The 22,867-nt window shown below is 40.4% G+C and overlaps 2 protein-coding genes across 7 annotated transcripts in view; one reads left to right on the forward strand and one right to left on the reverse strand.

Moving 5' to 3' along the window:
* The window catches only part of ociad2 (OCIA domain containing 2), a 38,467-nt gene extending 31,238 nt beyond the window's left edge, over positions 1–7,229 (forward strand). For all 3 annotated transcript variants that reach the window (XM_069924689.1, XM_069924688.1, XM_069924687.1), the window contains 4 exons: positions 218–265; positions 1,822–1,951; positions 5,770–5,877; positions 7,052–7,229. In XM_069924689.1, coding sequence (XP_069780790.1) covers positions 218–265; positions 1,822–1,951; positions 5,770–5,877; positions 7,052–7,067 — 302 coding nt within the window. In that variant the 3' untranslated portion in view covers positions 7,068–7,229. The remainder of the gene's footprint in view (positions 1–217; positions 266–1,821; positions 1,952–5,769; positions 5,878–7,051) is intronic.
* An 11,812-nt stretch (positions 7,230–19,041) lies between these two features.
* LOC138757426 (OCIA domain-containing protein 1-like) overlaps positions 19,042–22,867 on the reverse strand; it is a 56,973-nt gene continuing 53,147 nt past the window's right edge. For all 4 annotated transcript variants that reach the window (XM_069924695.1, XM_069924696.1, XM_069924693.1 and 1 more), the window contains one exon: positions 19,042–19,714. In XM_069924695.1, the coding sequence (XP_069780796.1) occupies positions 19,677–19,714 (38 nt within the window). In that variant the 3' untranslated portion in view covers positions 19,042–19,676. The remainder of the gene's footprint in view (positions 19,715–22,867) is intronic.

Consider the following 22,867-nt stretch of genomic DNA (forward strand, 5'->3'; position numbering starts at 1 on the left):
GAGGAGCAATGGGAAACCAAATAAAAATGGATTTTTAAAAAAATGGGAACTGCTATTCTTTCTTAAAAAAAGTATTGATTCACAAAACAAACCATTCCATCATTGTAAAGTATTTAAAAATTCTTTCATCGCCACAGATTTGCAGAATTTATGCTTTTTATAAGGTCAATAACAAATAAAATGTCAATTAATTTTGTGTCTTGTGTCTCCTCTGTAGGAGTTCTTTCTCCTTCTAAACGGTTTGGTTCGGTTCCTAAAGTTGCATGTAAGTTGATGGTTTGCACTACATTGCAATGTTTTGCCCCTAGTGCTGAAAACTGCTTTCATGGAAATGGCTGAGTTCTTTCCATCGAGTTGTGCTCAATGGGCAGATTTTCCCCTTGCTGAGTCAAAATGGTGAGAAGTCAAGGACGAGTCTAAATGGCTTTCTCCTGAAAATGCCAGTTCTAGCTCTTCCCACTGATTGGAGGAAAAGGACAACTAGGAGTTGAGTAAGTTTATAGCAGGTTTGTTTTATTTTGGAGATTGTTTCCTGAATTTCTTTGGAGGAAGTAAGAGATGTGACCATCCAATGTGTACGACAGATCTGGATCACCTTGCAACAACTTTTCCTCAGTCCATTGAGGTGATACTTTGTGTAATGGAGCTGGGAATATCAAGTCCATTTTTGGAAGTCAGGTGTCAGGAGTTCAAGTGTTGTGGCTAATCCCTGAGACTCAGGCGTGTGTTCAGTGCTGGAGAATTAGATGGATTCTGACAATATATCTGGAGAAGTTGTGGACACAACACTGAGGGTATTCCTTCTGTGCTTTGAGGTGCCAGTTAATTTATTTGTGGCGAGAGCAGGAATCACTGCTGCTAACTTTGTGCTGGTTTTGTGGCCTTGATTCCCAAACACTTGCTCAGATGTGAATTTCATCATCAATAAAATCCCCTACTTTCATTGAGAAGTGTGTTATGGGACTATGGGAAGTGGTCCACACTTTCAGTGGTCTAATCATGGATGTTCTCAGAGCGTGGTGGAAGTTTGGGAGGAGAACTTTGGTTTGTCCACAGGGTCCATTGTCTCATTTGATTCAGTAAACAGCTCAGTGACAAAATAGAGCTTGGCCTCAGGATGTGTGCAGAAGTATTCCCTTTATTGACTGACATGGGAGTGGCCTTTCTTTCTGGGGCAGTGGAAGAGCGGGTTGAAATGTTTCCCACTTGCCTGTAGATTAACTGGTTAGAGTTGTGGAGCACCTTTGCTTCAAAAAAGAAAGATTGGGGAGGAAAAAAATTTGGGGTGATGATTTAACGTTGCTTGATACCAATCTGCACTGTCTGTTGTGGACCTGTTTGTCAAGATTGCGTTTTGCAAGGTATTGTAAAGCAGACATAAGATGGAGGTGAATTTCTGCTGTTAGATAAGTTTGAGAATGAATTTTCTCAGTCCGTTTCAGTTGATGAGGGGAAAGGCTTTCATGGGGTTAAAAAGAAAAGAATCCTGGTGAAGAATTTCTATCTGGCAAGCAACATTTTTTGTAATTTCTGCAACTGGATGTATATCCTTTGCCTAAAATGGCTGTAATTAAAGCATTTGAGATCCTCCAGCATGCTCTCCTCGTGCTAATTTTAAGTACGGTACTTAATTAGCCCAAACCAGGGAAATGGGGAACAGAGAGAGAAGTTATGTGTGATCAGATCAGTAGAAATTTCTCCCCATCTGGATTGCCTTTAGAGAAAAATATCTCTTCTCCCAAACACTTCATGGCAACCAACATTTCTCAGCAAAACCAGTCTTATCAATAATTTTCACCCTTTTTTGCTCTGACTCTCTAGTGGCTGGAATACTTGGATTTGTGATTGGAAAAATTTCGTACATGGGAGCTTGTCGTAAAAAGTTTGAAAGTGCAGGATTTGAGCATTTTGGTAAAAAACTGCCACCAGGATACATGAGGTTCCTGTTTGGGTGAGTAATTTACTGAGGTCACATATGCAGTATTCTGTCACAAATGTAATTGTACCCTTTCAGTGATGTAGCTGTAGCCTTGGTTCAGCTTTTGACCATCCCTGACTTTCCTCTATAACTTGTGGAATTCCACATCCTCTTGTCAAGTTCCTCTTAATCAGCTTCCAGAAGTGGGTGGGTGGGTGGGTGAGGGTGTAAGGAAAGTGAAATCTTTCAATTCTTTGCTGTCACCTTGCCAGTGATTTGAAGTCTATCTTTCATGAAGACCACATTTAGTAGGATTCCATTTTTTTTACATGTTTTTAGACATCTTGCAATCCCAACAACCTGTTACAGGATCAGCAATTAATCCACTCAGTTAAGAAAAGAAGACTCCTTTCGGCCCCTCTTACCTGTTCCATCATTTAATAAGATCATGGCTGATCTTTCCTGCACTAATCCAATGTCCCTGGTCTGCTATTTTCTCCGCTACCTGTATTTTCTCCGCTACCTGTATGGTTCCTGCTGCAACCATACAAATGCAATACCCATCCCTGCATTTCTCCTCTCACTTTCGTCTGGGAATAAATAGACTTTCCAGGTGAGGCAAACTTTCACACGAACCTCAATCTTGTCTATGGCATTCATTTGACAAGGTTCCCCATGAAAGGCTCATCCAGGAAGTCATGAGGCATGGGATCCATGGAAACCTGACTGCATGGATTCGGAGTTGGCTTGCCTGCAGAAGGTGGTAGTACATGGAACATATTTTACCTGGAGGTTGGAGACTCATGGCATTCTGTAGGGATCAGTTCTGGGACCCCTACTCTTTTTAATTTTAATGAATGACGGGATGACACAATGGTATTAAGTGCTGTGGACAGTGTAGAAGGTTGTGATAGATTACAATACAATATAGACAGGTGTAGAATTAGGTAGAGTTCAATCTGGGTAAATGTTAAGTGATGCACCTTGAAAGGCTGAACTTCAAGGTGAAGCACATGGTTAATGGCCGGATTCTTAACAGTTAGGAACAGAGGGATCTTGGGATCCCAGTCCATAGATTCCTCCAGGTTTCCACGCAGGTTGATGGGGTAGTTGAGAAGATGCATTGTGTGCTGGTTTTCAATAGTCATATTATTGAGTCCGAGAGCTGTGAGGTAATGTTGCAGCTCCACAAAATTCTGGTTAGACCGCACTTGGAGGATTGCATTCAGTTCTGGTTGCCTTATTACAGGAAGGATGTGAAAGCTTTATAGAGAGTGGAGAGATTTCCCAGGATGTGGCCTAGATTGGAGGCGAGTCTTGAAGCAAGGCTGACAAAGCTTTTTCTCTTTAGAGCGATGAAGGATAAGAAATGAGTTAATAGAGGTAAATAAAATTAATAGCAAGGCATAGATGGACAGCCAGCACCATTTTCCAAGGGCAATCATAGCAAATATCAGAGGACATCTGTTAAAGGTAAGTGGAGAAAGTTTAGGGAGATGACACCGTTAAGTTATGGGTGCCTGGAATGCTGGGAGTGGTGGTGGAGGCTGGTACAAAAAGGGCTTGGGTGCATGGATGTTAGAAAAATAGAGGAATATTTGTGAGGTTAGATTGTTTTGGAATAACTTTGTATAGATTGGCACATCGAGCACTGAAGGGCCTGTACTGTGCTGTAATATTCTATATTCCACAGGTTTTTGATGTGACCTCCTTATGTTGATGAGACTAAATGCAGGCTAGATGACTTCTTTTGAAGCTTGTGTTTTGTCCTTGGTACAATCTGGAACTCTCAGTTGCCTGACAATTTCATTTCCCTCACCATTCCCACACAGACATTGAAACAATATTGATCCTTCAGGTTATCCAACATTTGTAAAGTGTTGTATCTATTAACGTAGATTCCTCATCACCCATGGCCAACTCGCATCTCAGAACTTTGTTTAATTTAAATGTTAGACCCAAGTTTCAAATTGAATGAGATCATTTTGAATTATTATTTAAACCAGCCATTCTCAACAGATGCAGGCAGTATGGTCCTTGCCAGGGGCAAGAACACATTTAAGAAGAGGGCCACACCTGAAATCTTGAAATACTTTAATGTTTTTTTGTGTAATCAGTTAGAAGTATGGAAGAAACATAACTAGACTGCTTCACAGGAAAGTCTGCCCATAAATTTTGAGCAGTCCAAAGAGTGCCATAGCCAAAAAAGTTGAGAATATCTGATGTAAACTACCATGTTATAATAATCCATTCTCTCAAATGTTCCTAAATGACTACTTTATCAATTAATCCTTTCATATTGCACAATACATTTTTCAAAAGGTACTGATCTAGAAACCATCTCTTGTAACTCCCTCAATTCATTCTCGACACCAGTATTTCTCAATCTGTGGTTTGTGATAGGTGGTGTACAGCAATATAATAAAGATGAATGAAACTGATATTAATAAACAAGTCGAGTTACTTTGTTATGATAAGACAGATATGTGTTGGTATCTTGCATGCAACTATGTGTGCCTTCTAACTCCCTCTGGTGGTTAATTGCTGGTAAGCCAGAGCTATGGAAACCCAAAGTCAGTAAACACATTGAACATCACATAAATCTTCCCAGAGTTGATATTCACAATCACAATCTCCACACCGGTAGCTTTTACCCTGCACTTGGAGGAATGATCATAATGTAATGCTTTGAACAGTTTCCAAAGATCACCAACATCCCTCCTATGCCTTTTCCAGTAGTTTCTAAAATACTGTTTATGGTGCAAGTCAACTGGGATTTATTAATAACTTTTAGTTTTGGCATCTCTCAATGAAAACACTGACTTTGCATGTAGCTTAACAAACGATGCATTACATTAAAGGTTCTGTTCAGCTTTTATGAGCTCACCTCTTAAATTTGTTAAATTTGTTTTTCAACTTCCAAAATTTTTTGCTTCTTCCTAGCTGAACTGGTTTCCTACTCACCTTTATTCAATCCTCTCCTCTGTCTAGATGAAGTTTGCTCGTTCTTCCTGTGACTATGTATCCACATCCCAAAGACATGCAGGTTGGTTAATTGGCTACCATTAAATTGATCCTAGTATGCAGGTGTAAGGTAGAATATTAGGAATTGATGGGAATATGGGATTAATGTAGGATGGGTGTAAATGTGAACTTGATGGTCAGCGAGAACTTGATGAACCAAAAGGTCTATTTTCTTTCTATATGACTTGATACCTCCTGTTTCAGTTGCTTCAGGCTGTTGACCTTTGATGGTAATTTATTGCTCGCCAGTGTGGTGAATGAAAGGTAGAGGAGGACTTTGCAGTGTCAGGATGGCACATTTTCTGGACTATGGGCTGCTGTTCTAATTAATACTCACTGCAGATTTAATTCACTTTTTCTTTAAAGATGATGCAAGGCAATACAATAAAAAAATTTCTAACAAACCTGGTAAGTTTAAAGGTAGCACTGGAAATGCAGTCTTGGGAATGTTCAAGGGGGTCACTAGGCACAGAACCATTGTGATTTTTTGATAATTGGAGAGTAGATCATCAACTTTTCTGCAGCTGGGCATGGAAAGGAAAGAAACGATCTGAACAACAAAAAACCTATTGATGTTACACAGAGTGGGGAGGAGGCTGTTAATTCTCTGGCTGGGAACAAGAGAAACAGGTGCTATAAAGTTCATATTCTAACTCGACCTATTTGTGTAAAATAAAGAGTTTTAGTGTACCTTTTGAAAACAACTTGCTGGAACTATGCAGCTGATCATGGAGCTTTTGTGAAGAAATAATTAGCGTTTCAATAGAGTGATTCTGCTTTTCATAAACTTAATATATAGTGTTAACTTCCAAGATGATGTCTTTCAGTCAACCTTATTATGAGAGTGAGCATTGTAAAGGGAAGGATGGACCTCATCAACACACAGATGATTCAAATAAATCTGAGCAGCCCACTCCAGCAACTGGTGACTCCAGGTATGCTACTTCCCTATCTTTACTGTTTGGTTTACTTTGTGCATTAATAAATAAGCTAGAATATTAGAATAAGTTCAGTAAAACCCTGGTATCTGGCACCTGTTGGAATTGCTAGATGCCGGATAAGTACATTTTCCGATTGCTTAAGATTGTGTATTGTATGATTTGCGAACTAACAGTGAGGCGTGGCAGTTTTAAACTTTTGTATTTTTTACCTATTTATTTTCCACAATTTCTTTTTTGCCGGTTGCTTGAATTCCAGATAACGGGTTTTACTGTATATAGATCAAAAGTAAAAAGAAAAACACATTTTTGAAAAACTAGTAAGCATTGTCTGAGAGAATTTGGAAATATTCCTTAACCTTTGAAATTGGGTTATTTTTGCAGACCTTGGAATCAAAAAAATAAAGCCAGCCTCCTAGTGTATTTAAAAAAAAAATTCACTGGCATTCTGGAATGAATGTCACCAATGTGATGGTGACAGATGGGGTGGGAAATGTCAAGTGGTCAGTTCTTCCTTTGCACCCAGTTTCAAAACATGAGAAATCTTGTCTGCCTTTGGTATTGGGAGTTGAAACTGAAGGGAATACACAGGTGATAAGATGTGGCAGGTATGCCGCCAATTATTTTTCTGCACGACTGCTTCAGATCAATTGTGGAAATTTCAAGCCCTTGCCACTGTTGGGCCTTCCAAACTTTTTATTTTCTCTTGTACAGAACACAAGATCATAGGAAGTAGGATTAGGCCGTTTGGACCGTCGACCCTGCTTTGCCATTAAATAAGATCATGGCTGATCTGGCCATGGACTCGGCAGCCAGTGTGGAGTGCAGGATAAACACATTTTTCGGTGGCGGGTGGGAGAGGCACTACTTTTGAAAAATGTGCTCAGGGGGCTCTGGCTGTGCCTCTGGGATGGGAGAATGTGGACGTTGAGTGCATGAGAATATGTGGAGCTTGAAACTTACATGTTTAGAACCTAATTGAGAAACAAAGAAAATTGTTTTTATCAGTCACGGGAGTGACTTGCACCAATTCAGTTAATGCTTGTAATAATGGTCAAGAGCAGAAGTAATGGTTAATCATGATTTTATTTGGATTAAATTTTGTGTGTGTGTTCTCTAAATATGAATCCTTAAATATTTGGCAAATGATTCAAATATTTTTCTTTTTCAGTTCAAAGAATGCCTGAAGAATAAACATTTTATTCCATCTAAAACCTGGTGGTGATATTTCAGATACAGAATTTAATGTCATGAACAAGTTAAAAATTTGGAGTTTTTGCAGCAGTGTTAATAGTGAAAAAAAAATAATATAAACCACTTTTACAACAATAAATAAATTTAACAAAATAGTGCATGAAAAGTCTTTGGTTCATTGGTTATTCAGGAATCTGATGGCAGCGGGGAAGAAGCTGTCCTTGCGCTGCTGAGTGCTCGTCTGTAGGCTCCTGTACCTTTTACCCGATGGTAGCAGCTTCTTCTGGCTATCCATCCCAAAAGATGATGATGGTTCTTTTCAATCAGTTTATGGGGTTTGATATGAGGATACCCCACTCCTCAGAAAGGAACAGCATGAATAGACTTAGGTGAATAGAGGCTGCACAGATCCAGACCCATCCTCTCGACATCCCCTCCCAGATCCAGTGGCATGGTGAGATCCAAGATGGTTGGGGAAGTTCTGTTGCAGTGAATGGCCAGACCAAGCTTCAAAGAAAGGGATGCCCTTTCTATGCTTCATGGCAGATGTTTGCTAGATGGCAGTTGACCCTAAGAGAGGGTTCATCTGCCCTTTGATAGGTTTTGTTTTTCATCCTACAGGGTATCTAGCCACTCTCCTGACCAGGCAAATATGGTGGGGGAGCCGGTTTAGTCGCTGACCATGTGACAGGTAGTACTGGGTTACATGGTACCAGTAGCACTTAGACAAGTGATCTGACAAACATGACCGATGGTAGCAGAGTGAAGAGGTCATGGCTTGAGTGGTGGGGGTCTTTGAGGATAGAGGCTGCTTTCTTAAGACACTGGTTCTTGCAGATGTCCTCGATGCAATGAGGTTTGATTCCTGTGATGTCGTAGGCTGAGTTAACAACCCTCTGGAGTTTATTCTTGTCCTGAGAGTTGGTGCCTCCATACCAGACAGTGATGCAACCAGCCAGAATACTCTCCACACCTGTAGAAGTTTACGAGAGTTTTTGGTGACATACAGAATCTCCTCAAGCACCTCAAAGTATGAATTTCTGTTTTCAAGGCAATCCAGAGCTGAGTGGAGAACCAGCGATAGTGCATCTGCTGTGGAGCAATTGTAATGATAGGCCAATTGCAGTGGGTCCTGACCTTTGCTTTGGTACGTGTTAATTCTGGCCATGACCAGCCTTTCAAAGCATTTCATCACAGTAGAAGTTGGTGCAACTCATTGAGACAGCTCTCCTTGGGCACCAGGATGATTGATGCCCTTTTGAAACAGGTGAGAACCTTTAGATCCAGCAATAAGGTCAAAATTGTACATGAACACTCCGGCTCGTTGGTTGGTGCAGATTTTCAATACCCTGCCAGGTACGCTGTCAGGGCCTGATGCCTTGCAAGAATTCTCCCTTTTGAATGATGTTCTGACGTTGTCCTCAGAGACAGATATCACAGGCTCCTCACCCTTTCCAGGGATTCTAGAAGGCATTATTTGGTTCTCCTTCTCAAAGCGAGAATAGAAGGTGTTCAGCACGTCAGGTAATGAAGCATCACAGCCATCTATGGTGTTCGTCCTCACTTTGTAGGCTATAATGGCCTATATTCCCTGCCATATGTGTATTTTTTTAATTATACAATGTTTGGATCCCCATAACTCTTGATACTTGAAATGTTTATCAATGTTTTAAACTAATGGCTCTCAACCTTTTTTCCCCACTCACAAATAACCTAAGTAATTAATCCCTTACACACCACAGAACACCTGTGGTGTCCTGGTGAGTAAGGGATTACATGGTGAGTAAGGGATTACATAGTGGTATGTGAATGGGGGGGAATAAAGTTGAGAACCACTGTTCTAAACAGTAGATGAGAACAATACTAAATGGAAGTAATTAAAATAGCGGTGCTCTGTGATTAGTGAGTGATTACTCAAGATGGTATGAGAGGGAAGGGAACGTTGAGAATCACTGCTCTAGACCCAATTGTTACTGAAATATTTTGCTTGAGAAAAATTGTCATTGGTCCACTTCTTTTGGAGTTATGAAACCGTGCACGTAACGAGTCAATTAGGTACAATTAAAGCAGTGATTTTCAAACTTTTTCTTTCCATCCACATACCACCTTAAGCAATTCCTTACTAATCACAGAACACCTATGGGATAGGGAATACTTAAATTGGTATGTGGAAAGAAACAAGTTGAGAACCACTGTTATAAATGTATGCTTGTATGGCAAGAACAGGGTAATGGTGATGGTTTATATTTTGTTACTAATAGAATAACGATCACAAAACCTCAGATGATGTGATCTGTATGTATCGGTCCTCATCAAACTCTACACAAATTTAAACACACGTGCACGGTATTTCCAAGTCAGATTGATGGCCCTCCCATACCACAGTAAGAATGTAAAATCAAAACAAAGTTATTCCTATTTGAAAATTATATTCTTGTATATTTTTAATTTTATGGTGTTGGGAGTGATGAGGAGCTGGATCTGAATGTATAGGCTGAAGCCAGTTTGCCCCACTAGGCCATGCCGATCCCTGTGCCCCACTAGGCCATGCCGATCCCTGTGCCCCACTAGGCCATGCCGATCCCTGTGCCCCACTAGGCCATGCCGATCCCTGTTCTTCCAAACCTAGAGAAATATCAGCAGAGTCTACCAAGCAACTGGTATATAATTGTTACTGACTTCCCAAAATGCTCCATTTTCAGTACAGTCCTGAAATGGAGGATTTAGATCAGCTTATGCAAGAATGTATACATGTGAATCAGATGACATAATCTAAATTCCACCCTGGGGCCCAGGGATGTAGTTGAATCAAAAGACATAATCTAATTTACAATGTGAGGCCCAGAGAAGCAGTTGTCTTTTGTTGGTCGCAGACTGTTAGGAGACCTTGAAGATAAGTAAATCATTTATGCAGGGTGATGGGCTATGAGTAAATAATTTTTGGGTAATATAAGCCATGGTCCCACTGCTGAAGTTTGAGACTCTTTTGAGGGGTGGAAACGTCTCTCAGCAAGAAGAACTTCTAGACTCCAACCAATGTCCCGGTTGGGGGAGGTGGAGAAGCTGCTACCGGCGCCCAGACAACCTACTACAAGTGTGCAGTCGTTGCCTCACTTCAGCAGTTGGGACCAGTCCAGGCATTGATAAGTATAATTGGGAAGGGGTTCCATATTGTAGTTTGAATTCAGCTTTAGATTTAGCAATAAAAATTTGTATAAACTGTTACTGCCTTCCCAAAATGCTCCATTTTCAGTACAGACCTTTATTACACTTAATCAGCTATATTCAGCAGACCACATCATTTACATAGCCTCCAGACTCATGGGGAACAAGGACATGGCAAACTTATTGAATAACTACTTTAGTTCTGTCTTCGCTAAGGAAAACGTAAATAATCTTCTGGAAATAGTAGGGGACCGTGGATCTAATGTGAGGAAGGGACTGAAGGAAATAATTGTAAGTTGGGAGGTTGTGTTAGTTAAATTGAAGGGATTAAAGGTGGATAAATTCCCAGGGCCAGATAGATTGCATCCCAGAGTGCTTAAGGAAGTAGCACAAGAAATAATGGATGCAATAGTGATAATTTTTCAAAACTCTTTAGATACTGGATTAGTTCCTGAGAATTGGAATGTGGCCAATGCAACCCCACTCTTTAAGAGAGGAGAGAGAAATTGGGAAACTACAGACCAGTTAGCCTGACATTGGAGGTGGGGAAAATGCTAGAATCAGTTATTAAAGATGGAATTGCAGCGTATTTGGAGAGTAGTAATATTATTGGGCAGAGTCAGCATGGCTTTGTGAAGGGAAAATCATGTCTTACATATCTACTAGAATTTTTTGAGGATGTAACCAGTAGAGTGGATAAGGGAGAACAGTATTGGAGATATGGTATTATGGTTGTGACAGAATATGTTGTGTTTTATATTGTATTTAGATATGATTTTGGGAGATAAAATGTGGCAGGTTTTTTTAGTATAGGTCACATACAAATACTTCAAAACAGATCTCATTTAAAGTACTGGAGCTCCGCTCGAGCTAGACATTCCGGCTCCAAATACCTTTGCAAAAGCTTTGGAGAGTGCCCAAGGAATTTCACTAATGGATTGTTTTGAAAAGTTCAGAGCTGCAGTCTGTCTGGGTGGAATTTGCTGTTCTAATGGTTTTGCAAGCAGAGAGGAAAAAAAGTATTTTCTCAGAGAGAATTCAGTTCAACAGCAGCTGGGTCTGGTACAGGACGAGCTGGCAAGCTTGTGGAAAAACCCCATTTTGAAGACAAATTGTGAGTGCTTAGTTCAGCCTGGTCAAAGCCCTTGTGGTCCATACCACAAGCCAGAGGACTGGCTACCTGATGTTTCACCTGAAATAAAAGAAAAAGGAAAACTGAGGTGACCTGAAAGAAAGAAGTTATCATCTGGAGAACCCTGAAAGGGGCAAGTTTCTTCGGCAAGACACTGACATGGATGATTGAAAGAGATCAGTTTGTGTCCAGTGAACAACACATCTCTCTCTGAAAACTGACAAGAACCTTCCTGAGTGATAACCATTTACCTTTTAAGCACCAAAGCCTGGTGAACTTCATAAATGTTAAATTCTGTGCACAGTATAAGAAATGTCTGCAACCAGTAAACTTGAAGATTGGACTGTGAATCAAATAATTTTCTGAAGTTACACACACATTATATACACGTGCACTTAGAATTAGAAGGGGGTTAATTTAGGTTAAGTTAATAGTGATAAGTTAAAGTTTGATCCTGCTTTCATGTTTAAAGATAATTAAAAGCAACTTTTGTTTAAGTAACCCTTTGTCTTGGTGAATTTCTGTTGCTGCTAGGTTTTGGGATCCTCTGGGCTCATAACAAGGTGGATAGAGAATTGGTCAATGGACAGAAAGTAAAGAGTAGGAATAAATGGGTTCTTTTCAGAATTGCAGGCAGTGACTAGTGGGGTACCTCAGGGCTCCGTGCTGGGGCACAGTTTTTGTACATTATTTATCAACGATTTAGATGTGGGAATAGAAAGCAGCATCTCAACTTTGTAGACCACATGAAGTTAGGTAGTGGGGTTAGCTGTGTAGAGGATTCAAGGAGGGTACAGGGTGACTTGGACAAGTTAGGTGAGTGGGCCAAGAAGTAGCAGATACAATATGTGAATAAGTGTGAGGTTATCCACTTTGGAGGTAATAACAGGAAAGAGGATTATTATCTAAATGGTATCTGTTTAAGAAAAGGGGAAATGCAGTGAGACTTGGGTGTTGCTGTGCACCAGTCATTGAAAGTGGGCGTGCAGGTACGGCAGGCAGTGGGGAAGGCAAATGGTATGTTGGCATTCATAGCAGGAGGATTCGAGTAAAGAAGTAGGGAGGCCTTACTGCAGCTGCACAGGGCCTTGGTGAGACCACGCTTGGAATACTATGTTCAGCTTTGGTTTCCTTATATTAATAAGGACAACCTCATCATGGAGAAGGTTCACTAGATTAATACCAGGAATGGAAGGACTTGCATATGAAGAAAGGTTGGATCGACTAGGCTTGTATTCCCTGGAATTTAGAAGATTGAGGTTGGGTTTAGGGTGGTTGAAAATCAAATTAGAGCATCCACAATACAGTGGAGAGAGAATGTTAAAGTTTTACCACCAAGTAGGTTACATGAATTGGTGTGTAAGAGCAAAAATTAAATTCTTTAGAATGCTCTGATGGGGCATTCCATAAAAATGTTCAAACTTATATTGGCTACTGCATGTCAGATAATTTAGTTCTATACCCCCACCCCAGGGAGAGAGGATGAGTGGAATGGATCAGCTCATGAGCAGACTTGATGGGCTGAATGGTGTACTTCAGATCTCTCACCTGTCCTGGAGATCATTCCTTTCTCTCATCTCCTGCCAAAAGTCCTGAGGAAGCAATTGGAGAAGAAAATCCAGACATTTCCTTCAATAGATTTCCCCTCTATCCATGCTTTTCCTCCGTGGCACAAACTTAATGATTGCTGTATGGTGCTCCTGGAGCTCAAGACGATCGTGGCTCCTACCAACAGAATACACTTCATGTGGGATGACAGCTTTCTGCCTTTTCAACACTTGCTTCTTTCAAATTGTTTCTACCACTTCTGAATTAACCTTCATTTGACATTCTTTACTCAATGATCATGAGAGCATGTAACTGTTAACAGCAGCACAGGGCAAATGATTGGTGCAGTACTCTGCCCTTGCTCCACCAGCCCATTCTGCTGACAAAGGCACTCTCAGATTTTAGTTTTACAAATTATGGATTTGTATTTTAATGTAGGTAGAATTCAGTGTCTGAGCTGTGTTTTTAAAAATGTGCAATAACCGATTATAAAATTGAGGCATAGGAAAATATGATGAGGTATGTTTTGAGTGGCATGAAGTGCCCTGAATAAACCACTTGTATGCAGGACTTTTTTTGCACATTGGTCATGCCTGCTGGAGTAATGTAGAGTCCAGCTTGTATTGAAAAGGCTGATTGTTCCTTAAACATAGTTACTTTGAGTTACTGTTGTTACTACCGTGTTTCCCCCCACCCCCCAAGTATAACCTTTTCCCCTTTAGAATAGAGAAAAGTGTAAATTTTAAAGAAATGACCCACTGCAAACAAGCACAGATGTGGCCGTGTGACAAATTCCTGATTCAGTGTGAGAGAGATGGATATGAAAAGCCACTGAAAAAACATTGTTTCTCTTAAATGCTTAATTCAGATGTAACCTGGCACAGCCAGATTGTTATCTTAAAAATAAAAATAGTGGTAAAATGCATGCGTGTGGGTATGAAAAAGCTGGATACCTATTGAGGGAGAAAAGGAATAGAATGTGACACTGATAAGAGGTGGACAGTGAAGGGTGGAAAGACTTCTGTGAAACATGAACAGAAATAGCCAAGATGGGGGAAATTGCTATTTGTGCAGTGGCTTCAACAAAATTCACCATGAACTGAACTGTGATATGTAGTGTCAAAGTATTATGGTTTAATTTAAGATCAACAAACTCAAACTCAATACTAAGAGAATAAATTTAACTAATGAACAACACCAATCTTATCCAAAGCAGCTTTATGTGAAGCCTGTACGATCCAGATCTGATCAAGCTCCATTTATCTTCACTCGAGCATATACAATGCCCTGATTTGCCCTCCATAATGTTTGGGACAGACACTTTTTCCTTTATTTGCCCCTGTGCTCCAGCTTTGTGTTTGGAATCAAACAATTTACATGTAATTCAAGTGTACAGTCCAGATTTTATTCAAGGTTATTTGTATACATTTTGCTTTGACCATGTAGAAATTGCAGCACTTTTTATACAGTCACCCCATTTCAGGGCATCATAATGTTTGGGACATTTGGCTTCACGGATGTTTATGAGTACTCAGGTATGTTTAATTGCTTTATTGGTGCAGGTATAAAAGGGCTAAGCTTGCTTCTAAGCTTTTGGTCACCTTTGGAATTGAGTTGCCATATTTCAATCGGACCAGAGTGGTGTCAATGAAAGTCAAATAAGCCATTTTGATGCTGAAATACAAGAATAAAACAGAAAGAGAAATCTCTCAGACCTTAGGATTACCAAAATTAACTGTTTGGAACATCTTTAAGAATAACGAGGGTACCAGTGAGCTCTGTAACCAGAAAGGGACTGGTATTCCAAGGAAGACCTCCACCGCTGATGAGAATTCTCAACATAATGAAAAAAAAAAATTCCCTGTACATGTCTGACAGATCAGAAACACTATCCAGGAAGCAGGTGTGGATGTATCAATGACTACTGTCCACAGAAGCCTTCATGAACAGGAATACAGAAGCTCTACTGCAAGATGCAAACCATGGCAAATGAGCTGTGCTTTGGATCTTGTGCAATTTCTTTACACTTTGCTCTTGCAATCACTCTGATACAAGTTAATCTTGATCTCATCTGCCCACAAGACCTTTTTCCAGAATTCTGCAGGCTCTTTTAAATACTTCTTGGCAAACTGTAATCTGGCCATCCTTTCCTTGGCTAACTAGTGGTTTTCATCTTGCTGTGTAAGCTCTGTATTTCTTTTAATATAGTCTTCTGCAGACAGTAGACATTGAGATAGCCACACCTGCCTCTTGAAGAGTGTTTTTAATCTGTCATGCATAAGGGGATTTTTCTTCATTATGATGAGAGAATTCAACTGTCATCAGCAGTGGAGATCTTCCTTTGGCCAATATCTCTTCCTGTTTTATTCTTGTTTTTCAGTCTCATAAGATCTTGATCGACTTTCAATGGCACAACTCTGGTCCTCGTGTTGAAAAATGGCAACTCCAGATGCCAAAGATGAATCAAAAGCTTAGAAGTAAGCCTAGCTCTCTTCTACCTGCACCAATGAAACATACCCGAGTACTCACAAACACCTGTGAAGCCAATTGTCCTCAACATTATGGTGCCGAAATGAGGGAACTATGTATAAAAAGTGCTGTAATTTCCACATGGTCAAACCAAAATGTATACAAATTACTATGAATAAAATCTGGAATGTATACTTAAATTACATATGAATTGTTTGATTCCAAATTTAAAACTGTGGAACACATGGGCAAATAAAGGAAAAAAGTATCTTTGTTCCAAACATCATGGAGGGCACTCTAGATTTCTTACATACCTCAAGACAGCTCCCTCAATCTGCACTTAATCACCTTCAGAAGATATGATTTCCACATACGTTCCATGTTCCAATATCTTTCTTGTTGGTTCAGGAATGTGTCCAACTTTCAGTGTTTCGCATCCACATCTTTCCTCAGTGCGGTACAATCCAATTTCCACTCAGGCACTTGCATGACTGAGCAATGCAAAGCTCATCCATTCCCCCCACTGATTCCCATGGATCCCAAGTCTCCAGTTTCAATCTCCAGCCTCAAGGAGAGAGCATATGAACTTCAAATGTGCCCTATCAACCTCGAATGAGTTGATAATCTATGCCTTCCCTCACTTGCCTGTTTGTTTTCAATATCCTGCCATTCCCTTCCAAAAATACATCAGTTTCGATCATGATCGTATTTAATGTTACAATAATGTTACAATAAGTCAGCCTGAAGAAAACTGAGGTCCTCCATCAGCCAGCTCCCCACCATGACTACCAGCCCCCCCACATCTCCATCGGGCACACAAAACTCAAAACGGTCAACCAGTTTTCCTATCTCGGCTGCACCATTTCATCAGATGCAAGGATCGACAATGAGATAGACAACAGACTCGCCAAGGCAAATAGCGCCTTTGGAAGACTACACAAAAGAGTCTGGAAAAACAACCAACTGAAAAACCTCACAAAGATAAGCGTATACAGAGCCGTTGTCATACCCACACTCCTGTTCGGCTCCGAATCATGGGTCCTCTACCGGCACCACCTACGGCTCCTAGAACGCTTCCACCAGCGTTGTCTCCGCTCCATCCTCAACATCCATTGGAGCGCTCACACCCCTAACGACGAGGTACTCGAGATGGCAGAGGTCGACAGCATCGAGTCCACGCTGCTGAAGATCCAGCTGCGCTGGATGGGTCATGTCTCCAGAATGGAGGACCATCGCCTTCCCAAGATCGTATTATATGGCGAGCTCTCCACTGGCCACCGTGACAGAGGTGCACCAAAGAAAAGGTACAAGGACTGCCTAAAGAAATCTCTTGGTGCCTGCCACATTGACCACCGCCAGTGGGCTGATAACGCCTCAAACCGTGCATCTTGGCGCCTCACAGTTTGGCGGGCAGCAGCCTCCTTTGAAGAAGACCGCAGAGCCCACCTCACTGACAAAAGGCAAAGGAGGAAAAACCCAACACCCAACCCCAACCAACCAATTTTCCCTTGCAACCGCTGCAATCGTGTCTGCCTGTCCCGCATCGGACTGGTCAGCCACAAACGAGCCTGCAGCTGACGTGGACTTTTTTACCCCCTCCATAAATCTTCGTCCGCGAAGCCAAGCCAAAGAAAGAAGAATCATCCATCCAGAGTGCTCACACCACCAGCTCTTCCAGAAAGGTCCTTCGTCCCAACCTCCAAGCCATCACATTGCAATTTCACCTCATTTTCGGACCCAACATCCCACTCATTCCATTCTACATCCAGATCTTCAGCCTCAATTTATTGCTTCACACCATTGTTTTCTTCCTCTGGACTTCCATATTATCACAGGGGTAAATCTTGCCCAAACAGATGTGCAAGCCTTACTGACAGAATCACAATGACATATTCATTGGTTTGCTCCAAGACCAAATTCCAGATAGAGTATAGTGACAAAGCCCAGTCTTTTGCCTAATTTTCCCAAAATTCACAATTTACATTGGGTACAAGGGAAAACAAAATATTATATCTCTGATCCTACAAGGGTTGGTGCACAATCAGAAACTTCACTAACAATGTGAATTGTTGAACTGTGAATAAGGAAGTGAAAGGGAAGACGAGATTTTTTGAAATCTATTTTTGTTTTGGTCTCAGAGATCATGCAGGGCCACACCTGAAACATTACTTCAGATGGATGCTGTGTGACCTGCTGAGTTTCTCCAGCACATTGGTGTATTGTACTCGACCCAGCATCTGCAGACTTGTTCAACTACTGTTTTGATCTGCTGGTTGTAATTATCCAGTTGCATTAAAAAAATTTTTTTAGATATTTACTTCCAATTCAATAGTTTTTAAATTGTCTCTACATGCTAGGGACATCTATGAAACTGCTTCTTTAGCAGGCTGGATGGGGCCATGCCTTTGCCAAATGTCAAAGCTTTTAAAGGAGTTCAGAAGCATGGTTATCTCACTACGACACTGGAGACCCTTCAACCAGACAGTTTCAGGAGTACTCCATGTTTTCTGCCAGACAGCTTGTCCTTTTTCATCTGGTGTTTGTAGGCAATGTTCCTTGACTCGGGGAGATGACTAATAACCAAGTCAACTTGGTCAAAAGATATAGGAATAATGTGATAAAATGGTATTGAGGTAGAAGATTAGCCATGATTGTATGGCCAACAACTGGTGATGGAATCTTGAAGTTACATTTTCAGAAGCTTATTGTATATCTGAATTATAAAGATCAGTTAGCTCCAACCTCCAAGGGTTACATCAAAGCCAGATAATACATTGATTAAGCTTCACTTGGGATTTTGTCACAATCTTTGTCCAAACCTCACAACATTGAAGGGGTTGGGAAAACATATGACACATGGTTCCTACAACCATTACCTTTGAATTGCAATCTCCCAGCATTTGACCTTACAGTAGTTGCTTGGTAAGATATCAGAAGGTCAATAACTTGAAACCAGGGGAAGTAATAAAGTAGCTAGAGAAGGTCAAGGCAAATTTGGTGTCCTTTTGAGTTTCTGTCAAATGCTATCTCTTGTATGGCCCACAAGAATGGTACATTTTGGAATTAGTTCAGGTATTGGCTGCCAAGAGGCTTGGAACTCTTGAAAGTCAAGAAAAAATTGCTTTCAGCCATGAATGCAAAGACTGTGGGCTTGTCAGTTCTATTGCTTTCAGCTCCATTTCTGCCAGTTTATGGGTGAAGAAATGGTGGTGATAGGCAAGAATTCAGATCAAACTCAATTAATCAATTTTGTTTTAGAGCATTACTTGTTTATCCATTAAAGAACAATCCAATTTAATGCAATATACACATCAAATAATCACTACATATTAAGAAATTGAAGTGAACATTGAGACCGACAGCACAACTGTGTTGACTTCGGACTGCAGCCAAGCCCATCATCCTACTGCTAAATTATCACCACACAGGTTCCTCAGCTATGTTTCAGGCTGATGACTTTTCATTGAGGTCTGTCTCAATGGTATTGTCAAAAATCTGCCGAAGCACTGAAATTGTCTTTCAAAGACACCTGTTAAACACCATTTAAATTTCTTATTCCTTCAAAACACCCCTGCCTATGTAATTCTCCAGCTAATTTTGATTAATCGAAGGGAAGAGTTGAACGGACTGAAAGAAACTACAGACAATAAATATTGGACAGAAACTAAGCACTGTGCATTTAATTGTTCATAGGTTTCAAATTTAATCCCAGATAAATTGCTTCATCATAATCAAAAGAACGCATTCAGAAACTATCACTTCAAAATAGTCCACTACATTGCTTCAATTTGATTAACAGCAGCAACATGGTTCAAAATTTAGCATTAAGTAATCATTCATGTTTTAAATTTAGACATACAGTACAGCACAGTAACCCTTTCAGGCCCACAAGTCCATGCCACCCAATTGACCTACAACCGCTCTTGTCTGTTCGTCACACCTTCACGTGAAAGGAAGATTTTACTTTGAACATTTTTTCTGTGGAAAAATGTTACATTGAGATATGATTGCATATTAACAAGTGTGGCACTCCTGAAAGTCATAACTCTAATAATAAGAAAGAGATATGATCAATCTTTGACTGAAAAGTGGCATTACCAGTAGTTGACCGATGCAATGGATTCCATTGCAATGCGGACTGTAATTTGTGTCATCACATCTATTTGGTGTCAAATTTTAAAAAAAGATAGTCCAGCTTTCCAAATTAAATAATGCTGAAAAATATGTTGACAACGAACATCTGAAAGCCCATCTGGGTTTATTTAAGGTTTCTTGTTGACAGTGTTTCTTATTCTTCCCAAGCATCTCCATATTTATTAGTTTTTTCTGCAGGAAAGAAAAAACAGCACCAATTCAGTACGCAGCATTAGATAAATTACAACATAACTTGAATATTAAAACCACTTCTTTCTAGTTAGCCACTGCTATCCGAGTTTCATTTATTTTCAAGCAAATCTAAATTCATACAACTGTTGAAAGTAGAAGGGATAGGGCACAATTAAAGAGCATAGTTACAATGAGAAATATCAACTGGAACAAAACAAGGCCAGGATGAGAACACTGTTGTGAGATTCATTCAAGAGCCTGATGGCTGCAGGCAAGAGTAAAAATACAATGCTGGAGAAACTCAGTAGGTCAAACATATGTACTAATATATATAGGTCAAATATATACTATATATAGCAAAGATAAAAAATATACAACTAATGTTTCAGGCTTGAGCCCTTCAAGGTATGAACAAAATGTAGTCGGGTGCCTGAACAAAATGGTGGTGGGCATACCAGCAAATAAAGGGAGGGGGGGGATGGCTCTGTGAATGGAGATGGAAGGGGGTAGAGAGCTGAGGAAAGACAAAGGGACAGGGAAGAGGGACAATGAGGAGCAGTCTAGTGAAAATTGAAGAAGTTGTTGGAGTACCCAGAAGGAAAATTAGCTGTTGCTCCTTCAAATAGGTTGGCAGTGCATGAGTCCATGGACAGTCATGATGGCGTGAGACAGGGCCACAGAACTGAAATGGGTGACCACCGGGAGAACCCTGTCACTGATTTGGATAGAGTGAAGGTGATCAGTGAAGCAATCTACCAGACTCCGACCAGTCTCTCCAATGTAGAGAAGGCTACATATAGGAATATTAGATGTTGTCTACCCTGAATGCAAAAAACTGCTGCATGTAAGAAATTGCCTTTAAGCCTGTTGGTGAGTGCTTTCACATACTTGAACCTTCCCCCAATGGGAGAATGATGTGATGGGTCTTTTAATAGATTGGCCGCCTTTATAAGGCAGTGGGAGATGTTGATGGAGACTAGAGGAGAGGGAATTTTGTGTGAGGTTCACATGGATTTAACAATTAAAAATTACACATATCTACTCAATCAAAAAATAAAAATAACATTCAAGTTTTAATAGTGGAAAATCAATTATTTTTGTGATAATTATCATAAAAAAGTCATGACTCCTGCATCTATTACCCAATATCACTGTTAAAAAAATAAATACAAATTTCAGTGCTTCTGCAGGACTACAAAGTTGGTTTCCAATCCACAAATTTAAAATGACACTTCATACTAGATCTAAGTCACATAACTTAGTAACACAGGCCATTCAGCCCATCATCTCCCAGCAGGAAAATCCTATCAATATCCATTTCTTTCTCTGCTGTACCACTGCAACTTATTCTCTCTCACACACAATTAACTTGCCTCGTAATTATTTGGCAGTAACCTGCACCAAGGAGCAATTGGAATGCACGAGGAAAGCACAGCAAATAGATGAAACTCACATGATGGAGAGAATGTGCAATAGCTACCATGTGAGGTCAGGATTGATCTCCAGAGCTGTCACACTAATTTGGCTTTTCATGGGCAAAATGCCTTCTCCATTCTCTCATCAGGGAGAAGAAGGTGTGAAAGTGCACACCAATAGGTTTAAAGACCTTTTTTCACTGCAGCCATCACACTCCTGAATGAACTCCATTGCAGTGCTATCTTGGTTTGTGCTAAATGATCTTCCTTTTCATTATAATCCTCTCCTCTGTAAACTGTGCTCTTTACACAGCTGAATTTAAAGTAACTCACTTCTCACTGTGAAAAATAAACAAACACATAAGAACTTTCTGAAACATGGAAGTCCACTTCTTACCCTAAAGTATTCATAACATAACTTTTGAACAAAATCTGTTTTCTTCATCTGTGGTGAAATGTGAAGTGAACTTAATTACTTCATCATGGACTACCAAACCTCTTGCAATTATCATCGGAAGGAGTAGTCATATATGCTCACGTCAACACTGACCCCAGATCCAATGAAATTAGATCAAACATGGGCATGAAACTTCCTCATGATTACCATCTACTGACCCTCCTCAATATTGCTTATGAAGAATTAATAAGAATTGGAAGAACTGAAAGTAGCAGTGGCACAGATTGCAGCATGTCAAGGAAGTAGGATAGGGTGGGGAATTTCAAAGTTATGACAGCATCACCACATACTGCGCTGGCCAAAACCTGAAAGTTATTTACCAGATCAGGAATAGGGCCTTTGGCCCATCATGTCCATCACAATGTTTCTGTCCATGTACACCAATTTCCTTTGCTAAATGAAACAAACCTGTCAGTTCAAAACTGGGCATATCCAAGGTGCTATGGACCATCAACAGCTAAAATGCCCACCAAATCCACCATTTCCTAATGACTACAAGACATAGAAGCAGAATAAGGGCATTCATCCCATTGAAACTAAACCTCCATTCAAATCATGACTGATGTATTTTTCTTTTCAATTCCATTCTCCTCACTTTTTCCTCATAACCTTCGATTCCCTTAGTAATCAAGAACTTATCAACCCAATGACAGCCTCCACAAATGTTTGAGGCAATGAATTCCACAGATTCACAACCCTCTGACTGTAGAAATTTCTCTTCATCTTTGTTCTAAAGGTATTTCCTTTTATTCTGATGCCTTGCCCTCAGGTCTAGACACTCCCACCACTGGAAACATTATCTCCACCTTCACTCTATCCAGCTGTGTCAATATTCAGAATGTTTTGATGAGATTGCCCCTCACCATTCTAAACTCCAGCAAATACAGCCCAGAGCCACCAAACATTCTTCTCATGTTAACCCTTTCATTCCTGAGATCATTCTCATAAATCTTGGAACCCTCTTTAACACCAGCAAATCCTTTCCGAGACAACTGCTTGAAATACTCCAACTGTGGTCTGACCAATACCTTCTGAACCCTCAGAAATAGACATTTGCCTTTATATTCTAGTCCTCTCAAAATGAAAGCAAACATCGCAGTTGCCTTCCTTACTACTGACTCAACCTGCAAGTTGACCTTTAGGGAATCCTGCACAAAGACTCCCAAGTCCCTTTGGACCTCTACTTTCTGAATTCTCACTCCATTTAGTCCCTCTTCCTCAACATTACCCAGTCCTTCCACCTATCTGTGTATTGTCCACAAACTTAGCCACAAAGCCATC

Source organism: Narcine bancroftii, chromosome 3 (genome assembly GCF_036971445.1).
Source record: "Narcine bancroftii isolate sNarBan1 chromosome 3, sNarBan1.hap1, whole genome shotgun sequence".
Lineage (NCBI taxonomy): Eukaryota > Metazoa > Chordata > Chondrichthyes > Torpediniformes > Narcinidae > Narcine > Narcine bancroftii.